The 25,719-nt window shown below is 38.1% G+C and overlaps 2 protein-coding genes across 2 annotated transcripts; one reads left to right on the top strand and one right to left on the bottom strand.

Annotated features, from left to right (window-relative positions):
* Nucleotides 1-1,275: 1,275 nt before the first annotated feature.
* Nucleotides 1,276-3,559, bottom strand: LOC103717609 (trans-cinnamate:CoA ligase, peroxisomal-like). The gene is made up of 2 exons (XM_008806069.4): nucleotides 3,134-3,559; nucleotides 1,276-3,046 (listed from the first exon to the last, which is right to left on the bottom strand). The coding sequence occupies exons 1-2, from the start codon at nucleotides 3,521-3,523 to the stop codon at nucleotides 1,472-1,474; spliced, it is 1,965 nt and encodes a 654-aa protein (XP_008804291.3). The 5' UTR covers nucleotides 3,524-3,559; the 3' UTR covers nucleotides 1,276-1,471.
* An 8,947-nt stretch (nucleotides 3,560-12,506) lies between these two features.
* LOC103717618 (plant UBX domain-containing protein 7) lies at nucleotides 12,507-25,482 on the top strand. The gene is made up of 10 exons (XM_008806078.4): nucleotides 12,507-12,814; nucleotides 13,174-13,280; nucleotides 13,391-13,507; nucleotides 19,450-19,621; nucleotides 21,371-21,448; nucleotides 21,537-21,605; nucleotides 21,813-21,956; nucleotides 22,070-22,181; nucleotides 24,683-24,948; nucleotides 25,034-25,482. Exons 1-10 carry the CDS (start codon nucleotides 12,713-12,715, stop codon nucleotides 25,196-25,198), a joined length of 1,332 nt encoding a protein of 443 aa, XP_008804300.1. The 5' UTR covers nucleotides 12,507-12,712; the 3' UTR covers nucleotides 25,199-25,482.
* Nucleotides 25,483-25,719: the final 237 nt, after the last annotated feature.

Raw genomic sequence — 25,719 nt, 5'->3', positions numbered from 1 at the left:
TTTTATAGACCGCCCGTTAAGTTCCCTTTTTTATCCTCTTTATCCTTTCCGTGTTTCTAGTGGGTATATTAACTAAAGTTCACAAGGAAGTTACCGATCCATTCCACCTCAGAGAAACTACATAGAACTTTTCTATTCATAATCTAATACATCTGTTCAACTGCGACCAAAATAATTTGGTTGTTGGTAAACAGAATAATGGCATATCTTAAAGAAGATTATGTGAAGTTTCCACTCATCCTACAGATCACAATCTTTACCAAGGAAACATCATCATTCAACTAAGCATACAAACGGGTTAGATTTGGATCAGATTCATTTTTTATCAGCATCCAAATTAATCCGGTAAAAGATCCAGGCTTGTATCCATCAAAATGAGTAATCTTCAAACTTTATTGATAATCGAATTCGAGTTCAGATTTGGGTTTTCGATCTGGAAGTTCAATTTATCATATGATTTTAGTTGTCCAACTAGTCAAATTAATAATTCCAAAACTAAAAGAACTCTTATCGCAATAATATGTGACACAGTGCAACACGAAAGAAACACAATATAGAAAGTGAATGATTGATTTTGAGAAAAATATAATTACTTTTGAAACAGGTTTAAATTTCTGATTATGTTTAGTTTGATTGAAATAAAATTAAAATTTAAATGTTGGTCGAGTTTTAGAACTAAAATAGGAATAGATGAGAGTTAAGGAGAGCATGAGTGAAAAAAATATATAAATCAAAATATGAAAGAAAAAAAACAAAGCATGTAATCATTTTTCTTTATATTCTTGTATTTACATATAGTTTGTTTTGAAGTACTAATGGAGGCCATGACCTCCTTAGTCTCTATTTCCTTCACAAAAAAGAAGATATTTGAATTATCAAGCTTTCAGATTTGAACATGGCTAAATCCGAGTTTAATCCAATAAAAAATCAGATTCTATATAGAATCTGAATTTGATTGGACAAAAATTATCTGAAACTTGATTTGGATCAATATCCACTTATTGTAAAATAAACAACTCAGGTTATTGAGTTTTCATGTATCATTTATGGCCGTAGATCCAACTTATTTATCTTGTGGTCCTTAATTTATGTATCATTAATCTAGCTCCTGAATAATGCAACCAATGTGCCCCCCCTCGGCTCCATGGGGACATTGCTATTAATCCAAGAAAATAGCTTACCTTCGGCTCTACCATGTTCGTTTCGCCCCAGCTGTTAGAACACCATTGGGGTGGTGATGGCTCAAAAAAAGTGGCTCATCTAAACAAAGATAAATTGACTCAAAAGCAAGCTTCATTCACCATCTATAATAATATAATCCATGGGAACAATATATTACATGACATGAATCACAGTGGACACTGACTCTTATGTTATTATAACGTTTTCTTTCTTTCTTTCTTTCTTTTTATTTATTACAAAACTTTACCAGCATCTACACGTGTGTCCCCTTCGAACCCGATCAGCAGACTCAAAGGCGAGACATGGCTAAGACTTGCTCTTGTGCCTCGGGCTGGCCGTGACCGTTATTACCGTTAACGTAAGCCACCTGGGCCTTCCCCTGCGGCGCCGCCCCTCCTTGCGGCGTCCGGCCGTTTCTCCCCGTCACCTTGAGGCCACGAGCCATCTCCCTTAGCTGAAACTTTTGGATCTTCCCCGTGGAAGTCTTCGGCAACTCCTCCATGAACACCACCTTCTTCGGCACCATAAACCTGGACATGCTATTCCTGCAATAGGATATGATATCCTCTTCTTGGATACTCCCTTGTTCGCAGTACTCTTTCTTTAGTTTTAGGAACGCACAAGGTGTTTCCCCCCAGTGCGGGTGTGGCATGGCCACCACCGCCGCCTCGAGCACCATGGGATGCTGGTAGAGGATCGTCTCTACCTCGACGCTACTGATGTTCTCGCCGCCGGATATGATGACGTCCTTCGATCGGTCCTTTATCTCGACATAGCCGTCGGGGTGGATAACCCCCACGTCGCCGGTGAGGAACCAACCATCTCTAAATGCGGCCTCGGTGGCGTCGCGATTCTTGTAGTAACCTTTCATGATGCTGCTCCCTCGGAGAACTATCTCTCCGAGCGACTTCCCGTCCCGGGGGATGCTTTGCATGGTTTCGGGGTCTTTCACGTCGACGTCGGCGAGCGTCAGCACGCTGATGCCCTGCCGCGCTTTGAGCCGGGCTTGCTCGTCGACCGGGCGGCGGTTCCATTCTTCGCGCCACTCGCAGACCAGCGCCGGCCCGGTCGCCTCCGTGAGGCCGTACGCGTGGGTGACGCGGAAGCCAAGTCGTTCGATCTTCTCAAGGAGCGGCGCCGGTGGCGGGGCGCCGCCAGTGAGCACGTGGACCGGGGCGATGAGCGGGCGGCGCTCGGCGGGGCTGGCCTCCAGGAGGATATTGAAGACGATGGGGGCGCAGCACATGTGCGTGACGCGGTGGTCGCCGATGGCGCGGTACATGTCGCGGGCGGTGGTCGCCCGGATGCACACGTTGGCGCCGCCGCGCGCCGCCATGCCCCAAGTGAAGGTCCACCCGTTGCAGTGGAACATGGGGAGCGACCACATGTACACCGGCTCGCTCCCCACCTCCCACTGGAGGAGGAGGCTCAAAGTACTCAGGAAAGCTCCCCGGTGGCTGTAGACCACGCCTTTCGGCGCCGAGGTCGTGCCGGAGGTGTAATTGAGAGCTATGGGATCCCACTCATCGTAGAGAGGGGTTGGAGGGCACTTGGGATCGCCTCTTGCGATGAGCTTCTCGTACTCTAGCTCGCCGAGCCGGATGCCAGTCGGGGCATCGACGTCATCGATGACGACAACTAAAGGCAAGGGTGCGCCGTCGTCGATTAAGTGCTTGAGGGAGTCGCGGGCGAGCCGGACGTATTGGTAGTCCACGAAGAACACCTTCGCCTCCGAGTGCTTTAGAATGGTGGCGATGTTGGCCGCGTCGAGCCGGGTGTTTATGGTGTTCAGCACTGCACCGGCCATGGGCACGGCGAAGTGCATCTCGTACATAGCTGGAACATTGGGGGCGAGCACAGATACCTGTAATGGAACATCAGTTTGTCATCAGATCAGATAAATACACGTACGACGAAGCACTGTAAGACAATTTATGTTGCTGATTCTGACCACATCATTCTTGGAAACATTTAGAGATCGGAGGGATGAGGCCATGCGCAGGCAGCGATCGTACGTCTGTTTCCAGGTGAATCGGATTCGTTCGTACACGACGGAAGTGCGATCGGAGTAAACAGCAGCAGCCCTCTGCAGAAAGGTGATGGGGCTGAGAGGGACATAGTTAGCTTGGCATTTGAGGAGTTGATCCATTGGTATCTGCCGAGTGTTTTCTGCGGTTGAGGAAGTTTTGGAAGAGGGGGCGAGGATGTTGGGGGGGATATATAGAAGCAGCAAACTGGAGAAGAAGAAACGAAGAAGATGTGAAGCTGGAAGCGAGGGGATGAGGAGTTTATATGGTGTTGGGAGATCTACTGGCTGATGATGGAAGCTTGGTGGGCCCATGCATGGTTGGGGAGAAGGGGCGGAGGGATTTGTGTGGAAGCTAGGAGGGAAGGTGCATGGATACTACACGAGAGCGTTTGAACATGGACTGTTGACCCTTGACAGTCTGAATGGTTTCAGCGTTTCACATGAATTGGTGGGTCCTATGTCTTCCTGTGGAAGAAATTAGTGGGTATTCCATCAAACTTCTATTCCTTTGAAAGGAATGCTCCTCTTATTTTCCTTACCATATTACAGTTTTCTTAATCACGGTCTTCTACTGTAAAGACTTGGAACCATAATGGGGTTAAAAGAAGAGCTCGGACAGACACATAGAAGTGGTTGGAGACTTTTCTTTCTTTCTTTCTTTCTTTTTCTTCTTTTTTTTCTTCTTTGGTGATAGAAAACAAAACAAAGGGAAGCTTATGCAAAACCTAGTTGTTTTTATTTAGCAAGTGTGAGAGAGAAATATATAGAAGGTTCAAAGAAAACCCATAACAAGAAAATAAACGAGCCTAGAGGCTCTTGCCAATTGAGACACGCCAACTTGAATAGAAAGTAGATTAATTCCACATGCCATCAACAACACTTTGCGGGTATTTGGGTATTCATAGAACCTTCCAGGACTTGGATTGTAAATTTCTTAATTTTGTCAAAGTACCTAGTAGTTGGATGTAGATAAATGTTATGATTATGGTCATAGATCCATAATTTCTCAGCACATTCACTTTTCAAATTCAAACCTGGAAGGTGGCATTTCTACTAAATTCCTTGAAAATTAAAACACAATAGGATCAAACATACCTGGCTAGTAGCTAGTTGCGACCGGACCTAGCCTTCATTCCGCAAATATTCGCATCCGCATGCTTAGAAGATACCATTATTCCAATTGTTCTAGTATAAGAATTCTATTAATTATTCGCTCCGGCTGAAGCAATTGTAGCAGCTCCGGCACCTATTGATTTTGCACCTTCTTTGTAATTTCCTTGACTTCAATTGTTTTATCAGATCACCCACATCTTAAAGCTGGATCGAGGTTGATCCACATGTTTTTTGTTTAACAAATTAATTAAATTGAGAATGAGATAGGTAGAAATGTGTACTAAGAGGAAGAGTACAAAAGGACATTTCTTTTATCTTGTGGGAGGAAGGGGAAAGAAAACATATTAATTTGAACCATCAATCAGATATATGGTAGTGGTTTTCATTGAATTGATTTTTTGGTTGTTAAGTATTAATTTATTCATAATTTTACTTGATTAATAACATGGTTGTCCAAGTCATCACTTTGGCATCCAACACTTACATTCGGTTCTTTCTTGTCTGTAGCAATTGTTTGTTTGAGTAGGCCATCAAACATTTTAATCTCATTCAATTGGTTGTGTTGCTCTATCTTTTTCCACTTTTTTCCATCTTTGAATTAGGTATGTCTTGAGCAACTTTCCATTGATGAATAGATAGAGATCTAGTAGGCCTTTATTTTGCACCAAGTAGCTTTCTCCAAGGAGAGGGGGAAAAAAAGAAGAGAAATAATAAAAATTTCAAGTCATTTAGTAAAAATATATGACCTTATCATCAAAATATAAGATTATATGGATCCAATTAATTGATCCTAGCAATGTAAATGTTAGTCAATAATTGCTAAATAGAACACAAACCAATATTCGCTGATAAATACAAATCACAAATAATTTTATTTGACATGTTGAGTACATCTCAAAAGATAGGATTGTCATTCTTAGGCTTAGGCAAATTATGTGTCAAGGGATGAACTAATTTCTATTTCAGATATTCAAATTTGTTAGTCAGTTTGATATTTAAAAATGATGACTTGAACAACCTTGATTTTTTTTCCTTTCAAAATCTTGTTGAAGAACATCTAGTGTTTCCGTATGATACTAGAGTAAATTATGTATGGAAGAGGATATGAAATGCGGCTAACTATGCTATGATAGCAACATTGATTGTTAGTACCATTTAGGTGTAAATTACTATTCGATCTTCGCAAAGATTTAGATACTTGAACGATGACATAGATTGCTGAGTGCTTGCTTGAATGATATCATTCTTTGCTACTAGAGCAAAAGTGCGAGACTTGATTATGCAATATATAAGAGAAATTATTTAAGAACCTTAGTTACGATTGAGGCAACTAAATAAGTTGCCAAAACTTTGAAAGCAATATTCTATGCATCATGTTTGGAACTTTATGCTCTAGAAGAACTAGGATGCAAGTTAAGAAATCTCTATACTTCTGCTGGAAGAATTTTACTAGCAACATGATGAGCATATCTTGAAGGCTTCCTTGCTATGAAATCCCTGATTTAAAGTTCGTTTGCAGCAAATTTGATGCTGACTGCACATGGCTAGAGGGTGGAAGTCCTTTCATGGATGAATGGATACCAAATCCCTCATTTCATACGCTATTATTGTCGAGGCTCTGCTTTTCTTTTCCACATTTCTTTTTTGAGGCTAATTAAACCAACAATTTTGAGGTTTTCTTTTTTTAAAAAGAAGAAGAAGAAGAAGAGAACCAACCTCCTCCCCAACTTAGAGAGAGAGAGAGAAAGAGAGAGAGCACAGAGTATTTGTTACCTTTTTCATTTTTTAGGGGAATCTTGTTAAACAACCCTATGATAGATGACTGTGGCCCCATGTCTGATCTCCTTCTTTCTCTCTCTCTGGATTGGTGTACCTTTCATGTCTCTCTTTTGAAACAGAGAACATAAACAAAGAAAGATATTGGCTACTAGAGGAAGAGGAATGCATTCTTTTTCGCTTTGCCTTATGGATTATATATTATTTTTTAAATGATCTATATGTAGAATCCTAACTTCATCAACAATGAATGAAATATAAATGTCATAGAATAATTTTAAAAAAACAAATAAAATTATATAACTACCCCTAATTCACAAATAAAAGTTCTTTTCCTAGCATAAGATGCTAAAGGGGAGGTGTCGCATGTGATTCACAAAGACCAACCAAGCTCCATCCCCCTGTCAAGGTTGTGGAGAACACGTACTCAAAATCATTCGTTGTACCAAAATGTGACGACTGATCCCTGAAGAATCAAAAGTTCTGATATTGAGCTAAAGTATTCAATATATTAGAACATAATCCAAACTTTCAGCTTTTGCACATTTTCTTTTGTTCATACAGTTGATTGGATTTATATTCAGAAAATTAGTCACTTAGGTTGTGGGTCGGTCCAAGTTGCATGCGTTTCATGCGTCTAACCTGGCAAAAAACTGAGGTCAGAACATGCCCGAACACGAGGGGCCACCCACAACTCAAATTTAACGGCACTTTTGAGCTGTGAAACATGGCATACATATGCTTGCATTGAATGCAAACAGGCCCCTGTCCCTGCCTCTAATTAGATAGGAGGGCATATATGGACCTCACGTTTCAAAAGCTGGGAGGTGTCAGGGTCCAAATTGGATATAACAAAGTTCACCGTTGGAGTTGCAATGTTAGCATTTTTTTTCGAAAAAAGAGAGAAAAAAAAAACAATTCCTGAAGTTTTTGGGTGCTTGCTAAAAAATTGCCATTGTTCTAGCAATCAGTGGGTCAAGCCTGTGAACTCAATCTTGGGATTGGTAGGAATCTGCCTCCAGTCTCCGAAAAGAGAAAAGAGCTCTCCACTAAGGGGTTAAAGGTGGAAGAGATAACTTTTAATTTTGCTTTGTGGAAGACTTGGAGATCAAATCTGGGCAGAGGATGATGCACGTTATCAATAATGATACTCCTAAGACTAATTAAGGGATATATTGTGGATGGTTTGACCACCCAATCCTTTCTTCTTCTTCTTTTTTTTAAGAAAAAGGGGAGGCCTAGCCACCCAATATTATTGAGGATATGTTATTTACAAGAGCAGAGGGATGAAACCAGAATGCACAATGTATGTATTAAAAACAGGATGATAGAGCTAAAGCAAGGTTTTTTTATCAACTAACATCCCTAGAGTGAGCAGACGATGACCATGACTCCGTCTAGAGGAGTAACTAGAGTGGACACTGTTCTGGATCTGCATTTAAGCTGCAATCACTCAATCCAAATGTTGTTTCTCGTGAAGTTGTTAATTGATCTGCTAATAGCTTTTAGTTTTCCACTAAACCTTTTTTAAATTGTTTATGTAAGGAATAGCTTTCATTGATAATTGTAGATTAGAGCTGATCATAGGCCGGGCTTGAGCACACAAATATGAAATTTTAAATAAACCCAGTCTGAAGCTGATAAAAGTTGAATATAGTTTAGGTCTGAGGTCTGGCCGGTGATCAGCTCCATGGCGGATTAATGATGCAAGTTATATTCTGAGGCTGTGCTTTGACTCCATGAACTTAGTCAATTGTGGATCAATTGTCCCTCCCCAATTTAGCTTGGTCGTCTCATAGAGTTAAGCGTGGCAAAAGCCCATGCACATCGATTGAGGGTCAACAAAAATGGGCCAACCCCTGGGTCTTAATCCGTGGACTGGACCCAGGCCATTTGCTTCCTTAACCTGTCACGCATTCCAGTCTTTCTAAAGTTTGAACTCCGAATTGTATTCAGTAAACATCAATTTTATAGTTTTATACAAGACGGGAGTGGCAGAGGATTTTGACCAGTCATATCTAAGGTTAAACACCCCTTCTGGAGAAGCCTTTGAGCTGACAATTGCCACTGGATTGACCATTATATTTTGATGACTAGAATGCAGGACCTAATTTATTTTAGAGCTTAAATTTTTGCATGGTAGTATAAGCAAAAAGAGACTAGTAGGCATCAAATGAGAAGTTGATAGGTTAATAGGAGTTCCACCAGCAGAAACTCTTTGATTCTAGTTCTACCTTTTAAATACTTCGATACCTGTCACACCATGACACACTGCCACACCTTCTTAGCTATCTTAGCTTCTCTTGCTTATATGTGGGGGCTGTTTGGAGTTATGTGGTGAAGTTCTATTGTAACTCAAGTTACATTGTAATTTAGATTGCTGTAGCCGGCTTACAAAAAGGCTCATTTTTGTATTTGGAACAGCGTTTGGAAAAAGATGAACGTTTTTGACAGATGTTTCATCGAATACTTTGCAAGTGGATGCCATGTCAGAGTATCTGACATACATGGAGATGAGAACATTCTGAATGAGGAGGCCAGTATGGACTTGGGCATCCACATGGAGGGTGTCAACGGCAATACAACTCGATCTTGAGCAAGTAAGAGAAGGAAAATGAGAGGGATGGAAGAGGTCTAGGCGGCGGCGATCAAGGAGAAGAAGGACATGAATTGGAGAAGGAGGGTGGCACCATGAAGTCCGAGATCGAGGAGGCGCCAAAGGCTAGAGGCGACATCGAGGGCAGTAGCGAGGAGAGACTTGAGCAAAATGAGGGAGGAGAGACATGGAGGAAAGGAGAAGGAGAAGGAGAAGAGAACTTTTTTAATTAAGATACCTACTCAACTATCTGCAATTCATCATGTTGCTCTTTCGACAACAAGCTGACCTACCACAAAATAGCATAGAGTTGCAGCCCAACAAGCAACTCAACTTATTGTGCAATTTGAGTTGCAGGCATCCAAACAAGCGGGCTGGGCCTGCACCTATAACTTAAGCCCCATGCGGCTCCACTTATAAAATTCCTAATAGCCTATTCTGTAAATATAATGTAGATGAATATGTTAGACCAATGTGAGAAAAATTCTAAACAAAAGAATAGAGTAATCAAGATCTAGACATCATTATGGTGTGTTGAACGATGAAGCTTGTTTTTTTTTCACCCGGTTCAGTTGTCCATAAGTGCCTAAGAATTATAAGTAGTATTGCTTTATTCTTCATGTTTAAGTATACAAACACTAGCCAAGGCCTGGATAGTCATGAAATCCACGAAAATTATATCTTAGAGAAAATGTTTAACCATTGCTTGTGTTGATCCACTATTTATCAACAGTTTTATCCAGACCTTAATCAAGCCCACTTAGGCTTTTATTCAGTGTTTTAATGGGCCCAATGGAACAGTTTCGGGGCCGTAAGGCCCTCTAGACTTTCCCGCTACATGAACAGCTTTATGACCCCAATGAAGCCTGTTTACACCTGGAACCCGTAGGCTCCTACGGCGCATCAGGACACGTCAAGGTCACCTGCAACTGGATTTGCTTTGAGGCCCATTTAGAGACAGCAAAACTTGAATAAAATTGTGAGTCGGACGAAGGAGAAATTATTGCCTACACTGTATGCATTACGTGACCATACATGCAGCCAATCACAACTGCTAATTTTTATAATGATGCACCAAAATACATCCTTAATGAATTAGGCACAGGAACCGACAATTGTGATCGGCTGCATACATGGCCACCTGATGCATGCAACGTAAACCATGTCGGTCGGCAAAGTCTTGGGTTTTGCTGGCTTCACTTTATCGGTGGTGCATGATGGAGATGACCATGTATAGTGTAATGTCAGAGGGTGCCCAATTGTGTACTCGTCAAGTATGAATTACCTGTCCTAGCAAGCCAAAAAAAAAAATTAGGGGTGCCCAATTGTGCACATGAAAGTTCTTTCTGCGGCATAGCCTGAGAAGATTGGTATAGTTTGCAAGAATTGAAGTTTTCCATTAACATGACATGAGCCTAGAGAATTTTTCACGCGAGCTAATAGGAGCCCAAAAACAATTTCCATATAAAAATAATTAAAACAATTAAACCATCATTAGTGCCATCTCAAATTCTATCTAAACCATAAAACATTAATTTACACGTCTGAAGTTCAAATGCCGGCAGATCTATACTACGGTAAAAGGGCACAAGCAATTCAGATTGAAACACTTCGTGACCACAAAAGAATTTGTAAATAGCATGCCTCTTCACAACAAGTTTCTAGTTCAAGCAGTACCCATATATCTATGAACATGTTACATAGCATGCATCTATGAATTGCAAGCTTCCAACTAGAACATATAGGACATTCTAATTATGATCCAATAATCTTCAAGAATGGTTGCCTCTCCAACTTGAGTGCATGAGACCAGGAATTGATTCAATGTGGATCTATATCCTTGACCAGAATTATATGATGTGAACTGTGACTTTTTTTTAATTTCTTACCACACGCAATTGTGAGCAAAGCCTCCTGCTCTCATCTATCAGGGAATGCCCCGATGGGATTATTGGCTCCTGTTTAAGTAGCATCTCGACGCAAACATCATGTTATGTGCATACATGCATAAGATGTTTTATTAACTTTTCTTTGTTTTCTAATTAGGTGTGAAATCAAGATTGTTTCATGAAAAAAATACATGCATTGAAACCGCTTGGTATCACATGCAACCAAGAGCACCGCCTTGTTCATAGGGGGATACCCTAGTGGATTTTCTGGTTACTCTCCATTCATCTACGCAAATACAATACCATATACTTAATTAACATATATATATATATATATATATAATTTTAATTGTTCTTGTAATATCCTTATCAAACAACCTTCTTTCTTCATAAAATGCTCTTATCCTAAAAACTATATTAGTGTGCCAATACAGATCACAAAATACCGCTACCCAAGATAAAATTAGTGATACGGGTGCCTAAGGAGCCAAAAAGGAAGACACTGGTGCTTAAGGAGCTAAAAAGAAATTTTTTTTCTATGTCAATTTATTTTTAGGTTATGCCTGAGCAAAGATAAATTTTGGAACGTCTAAATATGGTTTTTTTTTTCTTGCGTTTAGGACTTTTATGGGATGCTGTATATGGCGTTTTTCTTTCTTATGGGACACCTAATTAGAGAACGTCTATTTTGTCTTTCTCCCTAAGTTTAAGATTAAAAAATTGCTTAAAAAGCATTCCAAATGTGCCTATATAAAGGCATGTCTGTTTTGTTTTCAGCGAGAAACTAATTCAAGTTTGAGTGAATTAAGGAATTAAATCTTTAGCTTATTTTCTTTTTTTGGGTGTTCTGTATCTCTAAACTTTTCTTTGGGTGGTAAACGTGTTCTTGCTATGTATCTCAAAGAGATTATCTGTGAGTGGTGATCACTAAAACTTTGTATCCCTAGGGTAGATTCCTTTAAGTGGTGAGTTTTCTTTTTCCATCAAACTCTGTATTCCTTGGATAAATTTCTTTGGGCGGTGAATTTTTATCTATTCATTGTTCTTATTCTTGGAGATTTTGGATTTACCATTATTCTCAAATTTCTGGTTGGTGTTGTAGTGTTCGTTGTTGTCTTTTTTCATTATTTTTTTTGGATCAATTATTCTTATAATACCCCTACCAAATAACTTTTTTTAATCTCAAAATGCCCCCTATCCTAAGTCCGTATAAGTGTGCCAATATAGATCTCAGAATATTTCCTCTTCTAAATATTCTTATAATAATTAAATATATCTCTCCACAGGGAATGCCTTTATATTCAAAATTAAATATATCCTAATGCTTTTATGATTCCCAGTGATTAGTATCATGATTAGTTGAACTCTTAATTGACAACAAGATGAGGTTGAAGTCTCTTGTTAAAAAGAAGTATAAAAAGGCTTTGAATTTATAGGCTCATCGAACTTTAGTTTCAAATTCTTAGATCTCGACAAATAGGTTAGCTTTTTACTTTGGACATTCATTTTATGGTATGAATGCCCATAGTTTACTGTAAGGATATTGGTATTTTATTTGCATCCACAATGATTTTAGCAGACAAATTAACCAAATCTTTATTTTTTTTTTTTGTTAACCATTTTGGACTAGACTAGGTCTTGGGTCAATAATAGATTAAGATAACTCGATATACAATGTAATGCGGAAATTTTGCTAGATCTCTTATTAAATATAATTCGAGATCTTAAATATTAGTTAGAATTTCAAGTAAAATTAAATATCCTTCAGTATAACTATTTATTTAGTTTTAAATTATAGTTCTTTATGTTTGACACATTGCAAAATGTTTAAAGTTAGTATTTTTTTTTTTGTTATAAAATTATTTTTTCTTCTATAAAACCATTTAAAATTATATTTAAGTACATATAAAAGCCTGGTATGAGGACGCCTTGTGCGCTGAGAGAGCCGGCCCCCCGCTGGCGGTGGTTTTCCCTGGCGGTCTCTCTTTTCTCAATTCCGTCTCCCGCTCTTCATCGACTTCTCCTCGGTTTCCACCGTTCCTAGGACTGTCTATCCCTCCTCTGAACCCTAGGGTTATCATTTAATTTAATCCCCAAAACCCATCCGATTTCTCGGTGGAAGTACCGATGGAGAGCGTCCTACTGCCGGAGGAGAAGCAGCGCCTCATCTCCTCCTTCCTCGAGATCGCCGCCGGCCAGACCGCCGATATCGCTGCGCAGTTCCTCGAGGTCTGATTTTCTGCCGAAAATTGTATTCTTTGCAGGAATCTGTTCAAGATCGCGTCTTTGATGTCTTTTTCGTCCTTTCATCATTCTATTTGCACTAAGAACTCAATTGTTCTCGATTTATCGAACGGTGAATGAAAAAATTGGTGTCTTTTACATTCTTGAACCTGTAATTGTTGGGCTGCTGCTACTGTTTTGATTGGATAACCGATGATTGATTTTAAGGGTTCTTTTTCTGCCCTTTGATCTGGGTTTTGAGGGCTGGGGTGGGGATTTAGGGTTTTTGATGGCAGGCATTGCGTAGTTCAGTGAAGATAGTGGGTGGTTTATTATGGATTTGAATGCGATGTGTGGATGTACAGGCCACGAGTTGGAAGCTTGAGGAAGCTATCCAGCTGTTCTATGCCGGGAACGAGTTTGGTGCGGTGCCATCGTCGTCCTTGCCTCCACCAGTGAATGAAATCCCTAGGTGAGTTTGGAAGGGGCCAATTAGAGTTTTAGGGTTTGGAGTATGGAAGTCATGGTGTTTCGTGAATTTGATCGTTGTAGTGAGTTTCGCTTCCTGTTTGCACTTTGCAGTGAAAGGGAGAATGTTGAGGTCAATGAGAACGTAGGGCAAGGTGCTGGAGACGATGAAGTGCGTGCGCCATTACCGGTTAAGAGGGATACTTTGTATGGTGATCCCTCCTTTATCAGGTAGGCTTCTGGCTATCTTGCCATTTCTATACTCGAAGAGATATAGATGATCTGTTATTTTTGATGGTTTTGTTTAGTTTTTAATGGATAAGTTACCATCTTATTGCTAGATCATTGTTATGTGAATAGCTTATGTTTTTCACTGTTTACTGGATCCTTTTTTTCCTCTCCAAATAGTCAGGTTCCTAGACAGATAGTTAAACACAAAAAGTTTTCTTACTATTGACATGGTGATAACCAAGATAAAGAAAATATTTGAGATATGTACTATAGAAAACATGATACAAGAGATACTGCTTGCCTACATGGCATTAACTGCTATGCAGCAAATAATGCTCCTCTTGTTTAATTTCTTTTTGCAATAATGGGTCATCATTCTGGAAAAAGAGTCAAAAATAATCTACAAGTTATAACTCCGTGTTTGGTTTGCAGAACAACTAATGGAATCATGATTCCTTTGGAATCACCATTCCCTTAGAGTAATTGAGATTCCACTCTTAGATGGGAGGAATGATCATTTCCATGGCAATGAGAATGAGTATCATTTTTGTATAATCTAATTAATAGCATTTAATGGTGTAAAATGGGTATAGATGATAAATTTGGTGCAAACCAATTAGCAGGGTTTTATACTATAAAATAAGAATAAATATTTTTGACTAATGTTTGAATTCAAAAAATTGTTATCTATTAAGATGAACAGTGGATATGGAACATAATGTCTGTCATAACATTATAGTGTTTGTTATTTAAAGGCCAGTTAACATAACATAACATAAGAGAGTGGGAAGTCCCCCAAAAAAATACAACAGTTATTATTCTAAAATTTGATTTTATTCCTTAGTCAAAGATGCTTACAAAAAGTTAATATAAGCTTAATTTCGTTCTCAAAAGAACCCAGCAGAGTTAAATATTAGAATGAAATTGCTAAATCTTTTAATGCATTCTTTTATTTATTCCCAAAAACATAGAATAGGAACAAAGATTCTAAGATGTATAAAAGGAAAGGGAATGAAATAAAATGAAAAGAAGGGAAGGGAGAGAGGAAGTATTACCTCATAATGGCTTTCCTCTCTTCTCTCTTTCAAACTGTAGCCTATATGTTTTTTTCCCCAGATACCTTGATGAAAACCATATTTAAAGTTTTTTCTTTTTGGTAGGAAAAACATTTCCTTATTGTTAGGAGATATTGAAGGAAGATTGCTACCCCCAACAGAATGAAGGGTGGTAGAGAAAAAGAAGATGTATTTATTGTTGTAGTTATTCATCTTTGAATAGCTAAAGATGCAAACCTTCCTCTCAATTCTCTTTACTTTTTTAAGACCTTTCTTTTCCCAATGCGAACAGAAAATTATATATGGCTCTAGAATATAATTGAATGTAAGATCAATCTACATTGAGTTTCTGAGTAAACACCATTAAGCTAGCTATGAGCATTGATTTTGTTGTCTTCATTATGGCTATTACTGAAAAAAAAGGAAAAGTGATGAGAGGCTTCAAAGACATGATGATGGACTGAAAACCATCGAGCAAGGTCTACTGTACCGCCTCTTACTAATCGTACCACATCATATTGGTAAGGCTAGTATGGTACTGAGGTTTGGTTTCGTATGTGAGCCGACCGAGTCTGTACCATTTTGAACTGAGCTATCCTGTGCTGCCTTGTATCAACATGTACTGTTTGGTTTTGCGGATGTTGCCATCCAGCATCCAATGGTGCAGTTACCAAATTAGTTTTTGTTGTTCATTAAAAACTTGGCTTTGAAAAAGATGAATTATGGGCACTTAACAAATACCATAAAGACAGATACATGGGCTTTTCATTAAAAAAAGAGCAGAAATGGTCAAATTTAGTGCCATAAATCTTCTACCTAGGGTAATGCACCCGTTCCAAAATCTCGAACCATAACTGCTCTTTAAGTGCTTCCTTACTAAATTTGTTTCTAAAATATCTGCTTCCTCGCACCTGCGTTCGTACCTGCTGCTGATTCTAGCAACGAAGTATCAAAACAATTCCACATGTTGGCTAGTTAAATGAGTTTTGGCCCTGGGTTGGCACCGTGCAAATTCCAAATTTTTGGATGGCCTATGCAAGAAATTAGAATAGCTGAGTTTCTTTTAACCATGGGCAACAAGTAGTTAAATCTATTAATCATAGTTTATATGGCTATGAATCTTGTGGACAACTGTATGATGGTTTTGAAGCTATTGCACAATAAATATAGGCTATGAAGGTAGCTAACTGCAATAACATATAGGGGTTACGAAAATTGACCCGATCCAAAAAATCTGACCCAACTCTCCCCTACTTGGGTCAGGTTTGGATCAAGGGTTTTTAGTTAACCTCGGGTATGGGTTAGATCTTCTGACCCAAAATTTTAAATATGTTGGTTATGGGTTAAGGCTTTGACTTGACTCGAGTCATGATGGTAGAGTTCTATTTAGGTTGAAATAATTTAGGTTGGATTGGGTCATTATCTTGGATAAGAATTTTTAGGTGATTGGTCTTTTCTTGATACTAGTTTTTTAAATAATTTTCAGAAATTAGCCAGTAAGAACTGTAAATAGTGGATTTGATAGGCTAGCTTAGTTTTATTAGGGATTGAGTCTTGCAAAATAGATTAGGTTAGGATCATATGGGTGACCCGAAATGACCCATGGGGGTATGGGTCGAGAAGTCTTGACCCAAATGTCGGGTTAGGTCGAGTATGGGTCAAGGTACGTATGTTATTGTCCTTACTTGACCTGACCTGACCTGACTTGTGACCCTAATAACATGTTCCCAAGAATTGATAAAAAATGTGAATCCATTCTTGGAATGCCATTAGTTCTTGGACCACTTGTTCTGCATAAGCATGTGATTCTATATATTTCACATTAATCCACAAGTTTCTTTAGAAACAATTGGAACCATCTGTCTTAGGTGGATTTATAGTTGAGATGAATCCTTTTCCTAGAAGCATATGCCAGAGGGCTGGAAGTTGTATTTTGCACCTACCAAAAGGTGCTGCATGCATGTAGTGAATCCTATCTGAAGGTGTTGGAGATGATGTTATAACCTGGAATAGATAGAAACCTTCTATTTGGTCAATCCCTACCAGTGGATCATCAAGATTCTCAAAATTTTAACTTTTTTATTGCTTGAATCAAGTTGATGATAGTGATAATGGAAAAAAATTGTTCAAGTTGTCCATGTCAAATGGTGCAAATCAAGCAAAAGATTTGCTAAAATCAGAGTGGAAAGGGTGATCCTTATTGTGAGTTTGGTGTTAGATTGTCTCCATGGCAACACCTCATGTTGGTTGGATTTGCTCTTGACCTTTGACATGGACAATCCTTATTCGGTGAAAGATAATACCTAGATTTTCAATCTTGAAAAACCAAATATATGACTCTAGGACAATAATGCGAAAGTAGTTTTTTCTTATCAACTAAGATCAATTTTCGAATAGGGAAGAGAGAAATGTTGGAGGGTGGAATAGTTGGGGGAGGAAGGTGAAGTGTGGAGGGCAAAGGAAGTTAGGGAGAAGGGTGGCAGGCGAAGGAGGGAAGAAGGGTGGATGTGATGGTTTTGGGCGGAAATTGGGTGGATGGGGGAGAGACCTTGGTGGCAATTTAGAAGTTGGGGACTGGTAGTTATCATTTGTAGATTTGGTAATTGACATATTTGTTATTGGAATCCACATTGAAAAACCAGGGACAGAGAGGAATGATGATGAAGAGAGGGGTAGGAGTGGGGGACCAAGGAAGATAGAGGGGAACAAGAAGTACTAGGATGACATATATAGCAAGATTGAGTAGTGATGATAAATGACATATATAGCAAGATTTCGCTGTACCGGTGCGTACTATACTACACCGGTACTAAACCAATATTCAGTACAAGTGTACCAAGTTCCAATACGTTAAACAGATTTGTACTGATTTTGTACCAAGTAGCGGTACAGGTATCGAAATGGGTAATGTGAACCTTGATATCTAGCACACATGTGTAATGTATATACATATTTATATGTATTTAATGCTTTTTTTTATAACTGAATTAAATTGTTATCATGTCGAATCTCATGCAAATTTGTTCCATTCATTACACTGGTAATGGATCTGGATCTTTATCATGTTACCATTTTGGAAATCCCTGCTAGTTTTGGATAATTGGATCTATCTCATAATCCAATCCTTCGATAGGCCTATATGTATGTGTTTAATTGCCCACTTCAATATGGTAGAGGGTCAAGCTGATTTAGGTATCACTTGGTCACGTGGATGACTAAAAAGGTGGATTTTAGATGCTTTGCTAATTGTTAAAATCTAGCTACAACGATTTAACTTCATATTAACAATTAGAAATCCAGTTTATGAACTAGTCTATCATATGGGAATAGTTACCTAGATGGCTTATTTCTTTATTGCTAATGTGAGAATTAAATGTTCAAAATGAAGTTAAGCTATTCCTTATACTAAATGGTTGTGATATATAGTCAAACAGTAATATCCTTTATGAATGATGATACTTTTGAAAATCAAAACTAATAATTCTTTAGAATTTATATGAAATATGCTTAACCTTTAAGTTGAGGATGAGGGATGATGTTGGATTGGGTCAGGGAGGGTCTAGGTACCACCCTATTGAGACTTGGACCTATCAGGGTGTTTGGGTCTCAATTTTGACTGAAAGTCTAATCGTCCATCAATTGGGTTGGGTTTGGGTCTGGTAAGCATAAAACTGTAAGAAGTCCGATGCTGGTCGGCTATGAATCAAGTCTAAGTGTAGAGATCTAGGTACTGAATGTGTCCACATGTGAGAAGTAGACTGGTTGTGACAAAAAGATATTGATAATGACATGGCTGGAGTAGGGAAGATGGTGATGGAACCTTTAGGTGTGAAGTTACACGAGGGGCAATGGTTGGTGGTGGGAGGTAAAAGTAAAGTTTTATTAATATATAGTTTATAAGAAAAAAAATAAGGTACAATTTGAGGCATACAAGCTGTGTATTCAGATTTATATATTGGCAGATATTTGGTTCTGGTGATATGTATTTCCTTTTGGCTCTATATTTGGACCCAGACCCAATCCAAAAGTCTTAGATTCTATGCAAGTCTTGAGGTCTGAGTGACAGCTACAGCGGCAATGCAAGTAATGTTCCTTTGCGAGTTGGGTTAAATCAAACATAGTCTAATCTAGGTCAATTTGAGAGTTGCATATTAGACATGGACTTTTGGACCGCCCAAGTGGGTCTGGTCAAGTTGGAGATAATGCTTTCCCCAAATGAGTGGGAGAATGAATCAAATCTTCCATTGTCCATTCAAATACCTAGGGAAATGTAAGCTTTGAAATTCAGGAAAACCTTAAGAAGTTCAATGATGTTCAGCTCAAATGACCTCTATCGCCTTATCATCCTAGTTTATCTGTTTTCTCCCTCTTCCTCAGTTGTCAGCATTTATCATCATTTCTAGTATTATTGGTTATTCTATGTGATTGATAGAGAGATAAGGGGTTTATCTTGACGTATTACATTATAACTTAATGGTGAGATATATTCCGATAATTGATATCACATGTTAATGTGGATGCTTTCCTTTATATATTGGAGCAAACTCTTCAAGAAGATTTTTTATTATGATAGAAAACACTGTGCTCACATTTTTTGTTATGATTAATCTAGATATACTTTTGTTTAGGTTTCCCAAACCCCTATTCTGCATTTTTTATTCTATTCATTTGGCTGTTAGATCCATAACAAAAAGCCTTGTGTACGTGGAACTTGTAACTTCCATAGCATTTTGCAGCCATTTAGTTTGATCATTTATTTGATAAGTGATTTTTTCCTAATTTAAATTTTTCATTCTTTTAATGCATGACTTTTCTAAAATAGTATGAACTCTTGTTTATATGATGGATCTGTAAATTTCAAACTCTTTCTTACCCTTTTGTTTTCAGGCTACATCCTAGTTCAGTGGTTGCATTTCGTAATTTTGAGGAGGAGTCAAAACGTCCTGCTGTTTGGGAATCAGATCAAAAGGCTGCGTCAACATCAAATGGCTCCCGTGATAATCTTGCTTCCTTATATCGCCCGCCTTTTGCATTAATGTACCAAGGGGCCTTTGACAAGGTAGATGAAATAATTTCACTGTTCCCTTTTTATTTTATGATTCAAATTTAGTGATTCCTTTTGGTTGATTCATTTCATATCTCTAAGGTAAAATGAAGACAAATATGAATGTCCTTAATGACTGACATTTATCTATTCACCTATCTACATACTGATTTATTGTGGGGTAGATATGTAAATGTTTTGATACCTCTGTGAGACTTATCTTTTCAATATGTTATGTATACCGAATTGGCTCATCTCAACTAAAGGTCATCATGGCTCAAAGCTTGAATGAGCTAAAACGAGTTTGAGGTCATGATTGTCTTTTTCTGAATTCTTAGCTTCAGTTTGACTTAGGGTTCAAAATTAATTTGGTTAAATTAATTATTCAGATTTAGTTTGAGTCAATTTCCTCATAAAAAATGGGTGGGAATCATGTAATCAATTATGAGTTAGTGAGCATTCTAGTTTCTATCTTCTTCAGTTGCACTATTCATTTTTTCAATCATTTTCTTGGGGGCTTGAGAAATCACCTCCAGGATGATTTTCTTTTTTCCAATTTGGCTCTAGATAGTGAATTTGATACTTCATCAGATTTTTGTTGAAGCATTTGAATTCTTATATTTAAATAAAATATTTAGATCTGTTTAGATCTTCCATCATTGTAGATGATCCTTGCAATCCCATCTGTGCCAAAGTGGTATCAGGGGGCAAGGAAGACCAACCATGTGGCAACATTGATAAACATGACATGGCAAAGACAAAATGGAATGTGGCATGAGCAGCAAGAAGAGTATAAATGACAAATGGATCGCAAATTTAAAATTTTGGATGCTATATGTCAAGATATCCTTGTAATCTCAAGAGTGCAGCAACCGGCAGGAAAAATGGACTTGTCAAAGATTTGGTGTTGTTGAAGACCAACCATCTGACAGACACATGATTAATAATCTATTAACTGACTTTGCTGTAGTAAAAAATCCATGCAATAAAGTCCAACTAGTGTCCCGATTGTGGAAGATCCAACCACTAGAAATCTTTAAAAAGAACGATGGCCACAGCATCTACTCATTCATATGAAATTGTTTATCTTGATTAAGTCTTGGTGCTATGATGATATATTTTATTGGTGTTTTTTTTGTAACCACTGACTTTTAACACTTAGTGAATGATCAAAGGTGATCTTGTTATGGATTGAGGTTCACCCAAACCATCATCCGATTGTCTGAGGATTTTTTTCCTGGTCTTCACCTTTGAATGTTGAAAATCAAATGGCGGTCATGTGATCAGAGGTCTGAGAAGCAAATGGCATCTGATGTAGCTTGGGTTTCTTAGTATGCAGTGTTACGAGTCTATAGGAAGTTGTTTGTTGGCCTCCATCATTGAATGGTGGTAAAGTGATTGGAGGACATCTAAAGAAGATCTTAGGGACAAGATTCAAGAAGCAGCAGTGTCTAATGTAGTGTTGGGATTACAGCAATCTTACAACAGATATCAAAACATACAAGATTCTTACAGCTGGTATCAACACTTATAAGATACAACAAATTGGTCCCAGCAAAAACAGAATGTCTTATATTCTTTATACTCATTTCTTGAATTTTGCATTATATTTGCTGGCAGCTGCAGTATGTAAGCAATTTAAATTGTTTAAAATAACTGAGTGGCTCAAATCAATCATCTCAATATGAAAAAGTATATTAAGTTGTTGATGTTTCTCCTTTTAAATGAGGCTACTAATGTTGCTACTGCATCGTATGTAAATAGGCGAAGGTAGAGGCTGCTGTGCAGGGTAAGTGGTTACTAATCAACTTGCAGTCCACGGAGGAATTCAGCTCACACATGGTAAATTTTTCTGCAAACTTTCATTGTTACATTCAATTTAATTTGCTGACAAATAGTGACAAAAACATTGCCTCATCACCTTCCAAAGCTTAACCGGGATACATGGGCAAATGAAGCTGTCGCACAAACGATTCGTACTAATTTCATTTTCTGGCAGGTTGGTGTTTCATTACCATTATTTGTATATGAATATTATTGGACTTTAATTATTCATTTTTCCCCTAATATTTCTGTTTTGACACTTCTGTGTTTTTCTTTTCTTTTTCAAATGGCTATATTGTGTTAGTATCAAAACATATGCTAGTATCAACAATTTGCCTGTTTCAAATCGTGTTTATGCTGTACTACCATATGATTATTTTAGATGTATCATGATGCGAGCGAGGGGAAGAAGGTTTGCACCTACTACAACTTGGCTACTATTCCTGCGATTCTTGTCATTGATCCCATCACTGGACAAAAAATGCGTGCCTGGAGTGGCATGGTACAACCTGAGCGTTTGTTGGAGGTACTAAGGAATAGTTAAAAATATTTTTTTTGGAAGCCATGTTTTTTATATTATGGAGGCAGGACCCTTTATTTTCCCCACTTTTTAAAATTGTTTTAACAACTTTTGTCTAGGATTTGCTTCCATATCTGGATAAAGGTCCAAAGGAACATCATGCTATTCTTCCTCAGAAACGTCCAAGAGAAATGGCCAAGGATTCTAAAGCTCATACATCAGGCATGCCAGGTACGCTACAGTCTGAGTAGCAAACTGCAGTTTGATGTGCAATTAAATTTTGCCACATAGCAGATCATTTTTAACTGAAGTTTCTTGATAACTGCTTTTGTAATTGCACATTCAATCAACTACCATTTTTGATTCAGGAAGATCTCAACTACTATTTTTTATTCAGGAAGATCTCTTATCGGATCCCCAAATTGAACCTGGGACAGTCAGATATCTTTTTTTTTCTCCAACATGTTTTCCAGAGATCAGAAAATAATGCCTGCGACTTCTATGAAGATATATCTACTTAATTCAGAAAATAATGATTTACTTTGATTCCATGTCAGGAAGGCCTAATGGGTCGACAGGGTGTGCAAACAACTGTTGGCTGTCCTGCTTTGAAAACCACTTCATCAAACCTGTAAAACTGTAAATAAGCAGGCAAATAAAGGGGAGAACTGGAAGATTTAACCTTGATTTTGATAGAAAGCAGGATATAACTTATATTTAGCTAGGTCCTAAGAAATCTTGCCACTGGTGACACTGACCTGAGTGGTGTTCAACTGTCCAAATTCTCCCACCCCCCCCCCCCCCCCCCTTTTTATATCTGCCCCAATCTCCTCATGAGTTCCCCACCATTCCTTTCGGTTTTTATCCTCTTCTTTGCCCTTCTTCCTGATTTATGATGCTAGGGTTTCCTCTCACTTGTCTATGGATCTCATTCCCCTTCTCGATATATTACCAGCATCTTTCACTAATAAAGGATAATTTCTCTCCAGAAAGCAATGGTTTCCTTGTATTTGTTTCATTTTTCCTTCCGATATTTGTGTGAGACAATTCTAAAATTTTTATGTACTACCCTTTTTTAAAGAAAAACTTTTACCTCTTTTTTCATTCCACATTCCACATGTGATATGGGAAAATGGTGAAACCAAATTTGTTGGTTCGTTTGGTTCGAATTTGAATCTATAATTTGAAATTCACTGCATCAGCATATTTAATTTGTCTACAGTAAGATTAGAAAATGTAGTCTTAATATATTTATTATCATATTAACTAATCAAGCAGCAAAAATGTTATTCTACACAATCCTTTTGCGTCTCACACTGAAACCATAGTATCGTGTACTGATGGTAGATATGGGTAATATGATTTTAAGTTGGTATATCATTTAACTGTGTTATGATATTTTCAGATCAATAGAATAGTCATGCGTTTCAACTGTTTAAAAGGTTTAGTGGTTATCATTGGATTTAGAGTGGAATTTGGTTGTTGAGAAGTGCCATCTCTGGTTCGATATGCCACCATCTTCACATTTACTGCATAAATCTTAGTAGTTCACGAATTAGGACGAACAGTAGTGCGAATTCGAAACATACAGATTCATGGTACAGAGAGAGATGGAGTGATTTAGGTAAGCCTGGGTGAAACTATCATGGACTGTCTTCTGCTTTCTGCCTCTAGATCTCACAATCCATAAATAACATATTGTAGACTTGTTCATGGCCATAAGTTATCATAAGTTCCTACTCTACATCTATAAGTTATCTTGCTTTACTTGCACTTACACAAATCCCATGAGAAAACTCGTAATTTTATTTTGGATGTTTTTCTGTGTATTACTAAATTATCTGGCTGATTTCTCTTTTTCCTATTCGTGTTTCCTCAGCTATGTGAGATTGTCTATGTTGGAGGCAGGGTTAAGTAATCTTTCTCTAACAGCTCAAATCTCTGGTTTTATGAGTGGGATGATATGCCATCTGTTTTCTGAAAAGGCTTCATTTTTGTTAAAGCTTCTAGGCTCCATTTGAATCCTAACCTTGCTTACTAGTAAATGTCTAAATTGAGTATTGGAATTGATTTTCGGCTTCCTGGATCCTTTTAACAGGCTGAATGGTCCTTAGAAAAAGAGGCAGATTTTGTTGTTGAGTATATGCTTTATCAGCATGTCTAGTTCCACTCCATGTTGATCATAAAAATATAATAATGCAATGCTTTCCCTGCTATGCATTTTATCTTGTAGCTCATTTTGATGACAGTTATCCAAAAGGGAGTAGCTTCATTTCCAGCACCTTACAGATGGGGGGTCTTCTATCTTCTAAGAGGAAAGATTTGTGTGATTCGTGTGTTAAGAAATTATCTGATATCTATTTGTAGTATTTGCTCTTCAGCTTGGATTGACCACAAATTAGAAATTGCACAAAAACCTAATTTAGTTAATTTCTTAAATTACAGTCTTTACCAACTTTCTTACAATAGTCATTGCATGGACAAAATCTATCTGATTACAGACATTATTATTGGCCCAACACATCGGTCATGGTTTGATGGTCCTGTTCAACGAGCTATTGCTCATGGATGTTAGCTACAATCTTTTGCACTTTCCACTTGCTAAATACCTGCCCTTTTATAATTATTTTAAAGAAATCTGTATTTAGACATTTTTGTAATGTTAAGATGTTCTTTGCTTGGTTACTCTTTTGGCAATTGTAATTGCTCATGTCACTGTTATTTGTTTTTAGATAAAACCCTTGTACCAAAGTATCCAGAGACTCTGCAGAAAACATCAGCTTCCTTGGAGGACACAGAAGGCCCTATCAGGTCACTTGCCACCAATGACGAGCCTAAACACGAGAAAGTTGCTGAAACTAGCTCAAGTGGAAAGCCCATCTACCCTCCGCTGCCTGAAGAGCCAAAAGGAAGCAGGGAACTTCTTTGTAGAGTTGGAATTCGTCTCCCTGATGGACGGAGACTTCAGAGGAACTTTCTTCGTAAAGATCCAGTAAAGGTAAAAGAATCACCAAGAGCTCATGAAGTCCTTCCCTTATGTCCTTGCAACAGGCTCTCCATGATTCTTCATTACATTTGTGCAGTTTTTGTGGTCTTTCTGCTGCTCTAAATTGGAGGATGGAGGAACAAGACCTTTCCGTTTCACACAAGCAATTCCTGGCGCATCGAAGGTGTTGAACTATGAGAGCAACCTAACTTTTGAAGAAGCAGGTTTATCAAATTCGATGATTTCTCTGGCTTGGGACTGAAAGTTTTAAGATGTCGTGCAGATAAATACCAGAAGGTTAAAGACCTGAATTTGTATGTGTGAAAAATATCCTTTTGCTGCTCTTTCCCTTTGAAGTTCAGGGATGGTTGGTGTATAGGCAAACTTTAAATTTCTAGCTTATCACTAGTAACTAGTTTATTACGAATATTTTGAGTTTTTTTTGGGTTTAGGTACTAAACTCAATTTGTAGATTGTAGTTTTATGTTATTTATAGACAGACAGTTTGCTTCGAAGAGAATTTACTAAACCCATCCTTACATGATCCTTGAAGGTTTCAAGCTCTTGCTGGTCTGCAATTTTACTGTGCTTTCTGAAACGCCACTGCTGTGCTCTTTTCGAGAGTGCAAGCCGGGGCCTATCTTTAGCACGCAACTCAACAGATGAAGCTGTTCGGGATTGTCTTCCCAAAGAGTTTTCGGGATAGTATCTTTAACGTGGATGTAAGGGAAGCAGTATGTGATTTTTTTGGGGGCCATAAATACCATTTAATTTTCACTCTAT

This window comes from Phoenix dactylifera, chromosome 17 (assembly GCF_009389715.1).
Source record: "Phoenix dactylifera cultivar Barhee BC4 chromosome 17, palm_55x_up_171113_PBpolish2nd_filt_p, whole genome shotgun sequence".
Taxonomy (NCBI): Eukaryota; Viridiplantae; Streptophyta; class Magnoliopsida; order Arecales; family Arecaceae; genus Phoenix; species Phoenix dactylifera.
This window is presented reverse-complemented; position numbering and strand designations above follow the sequence as displayed.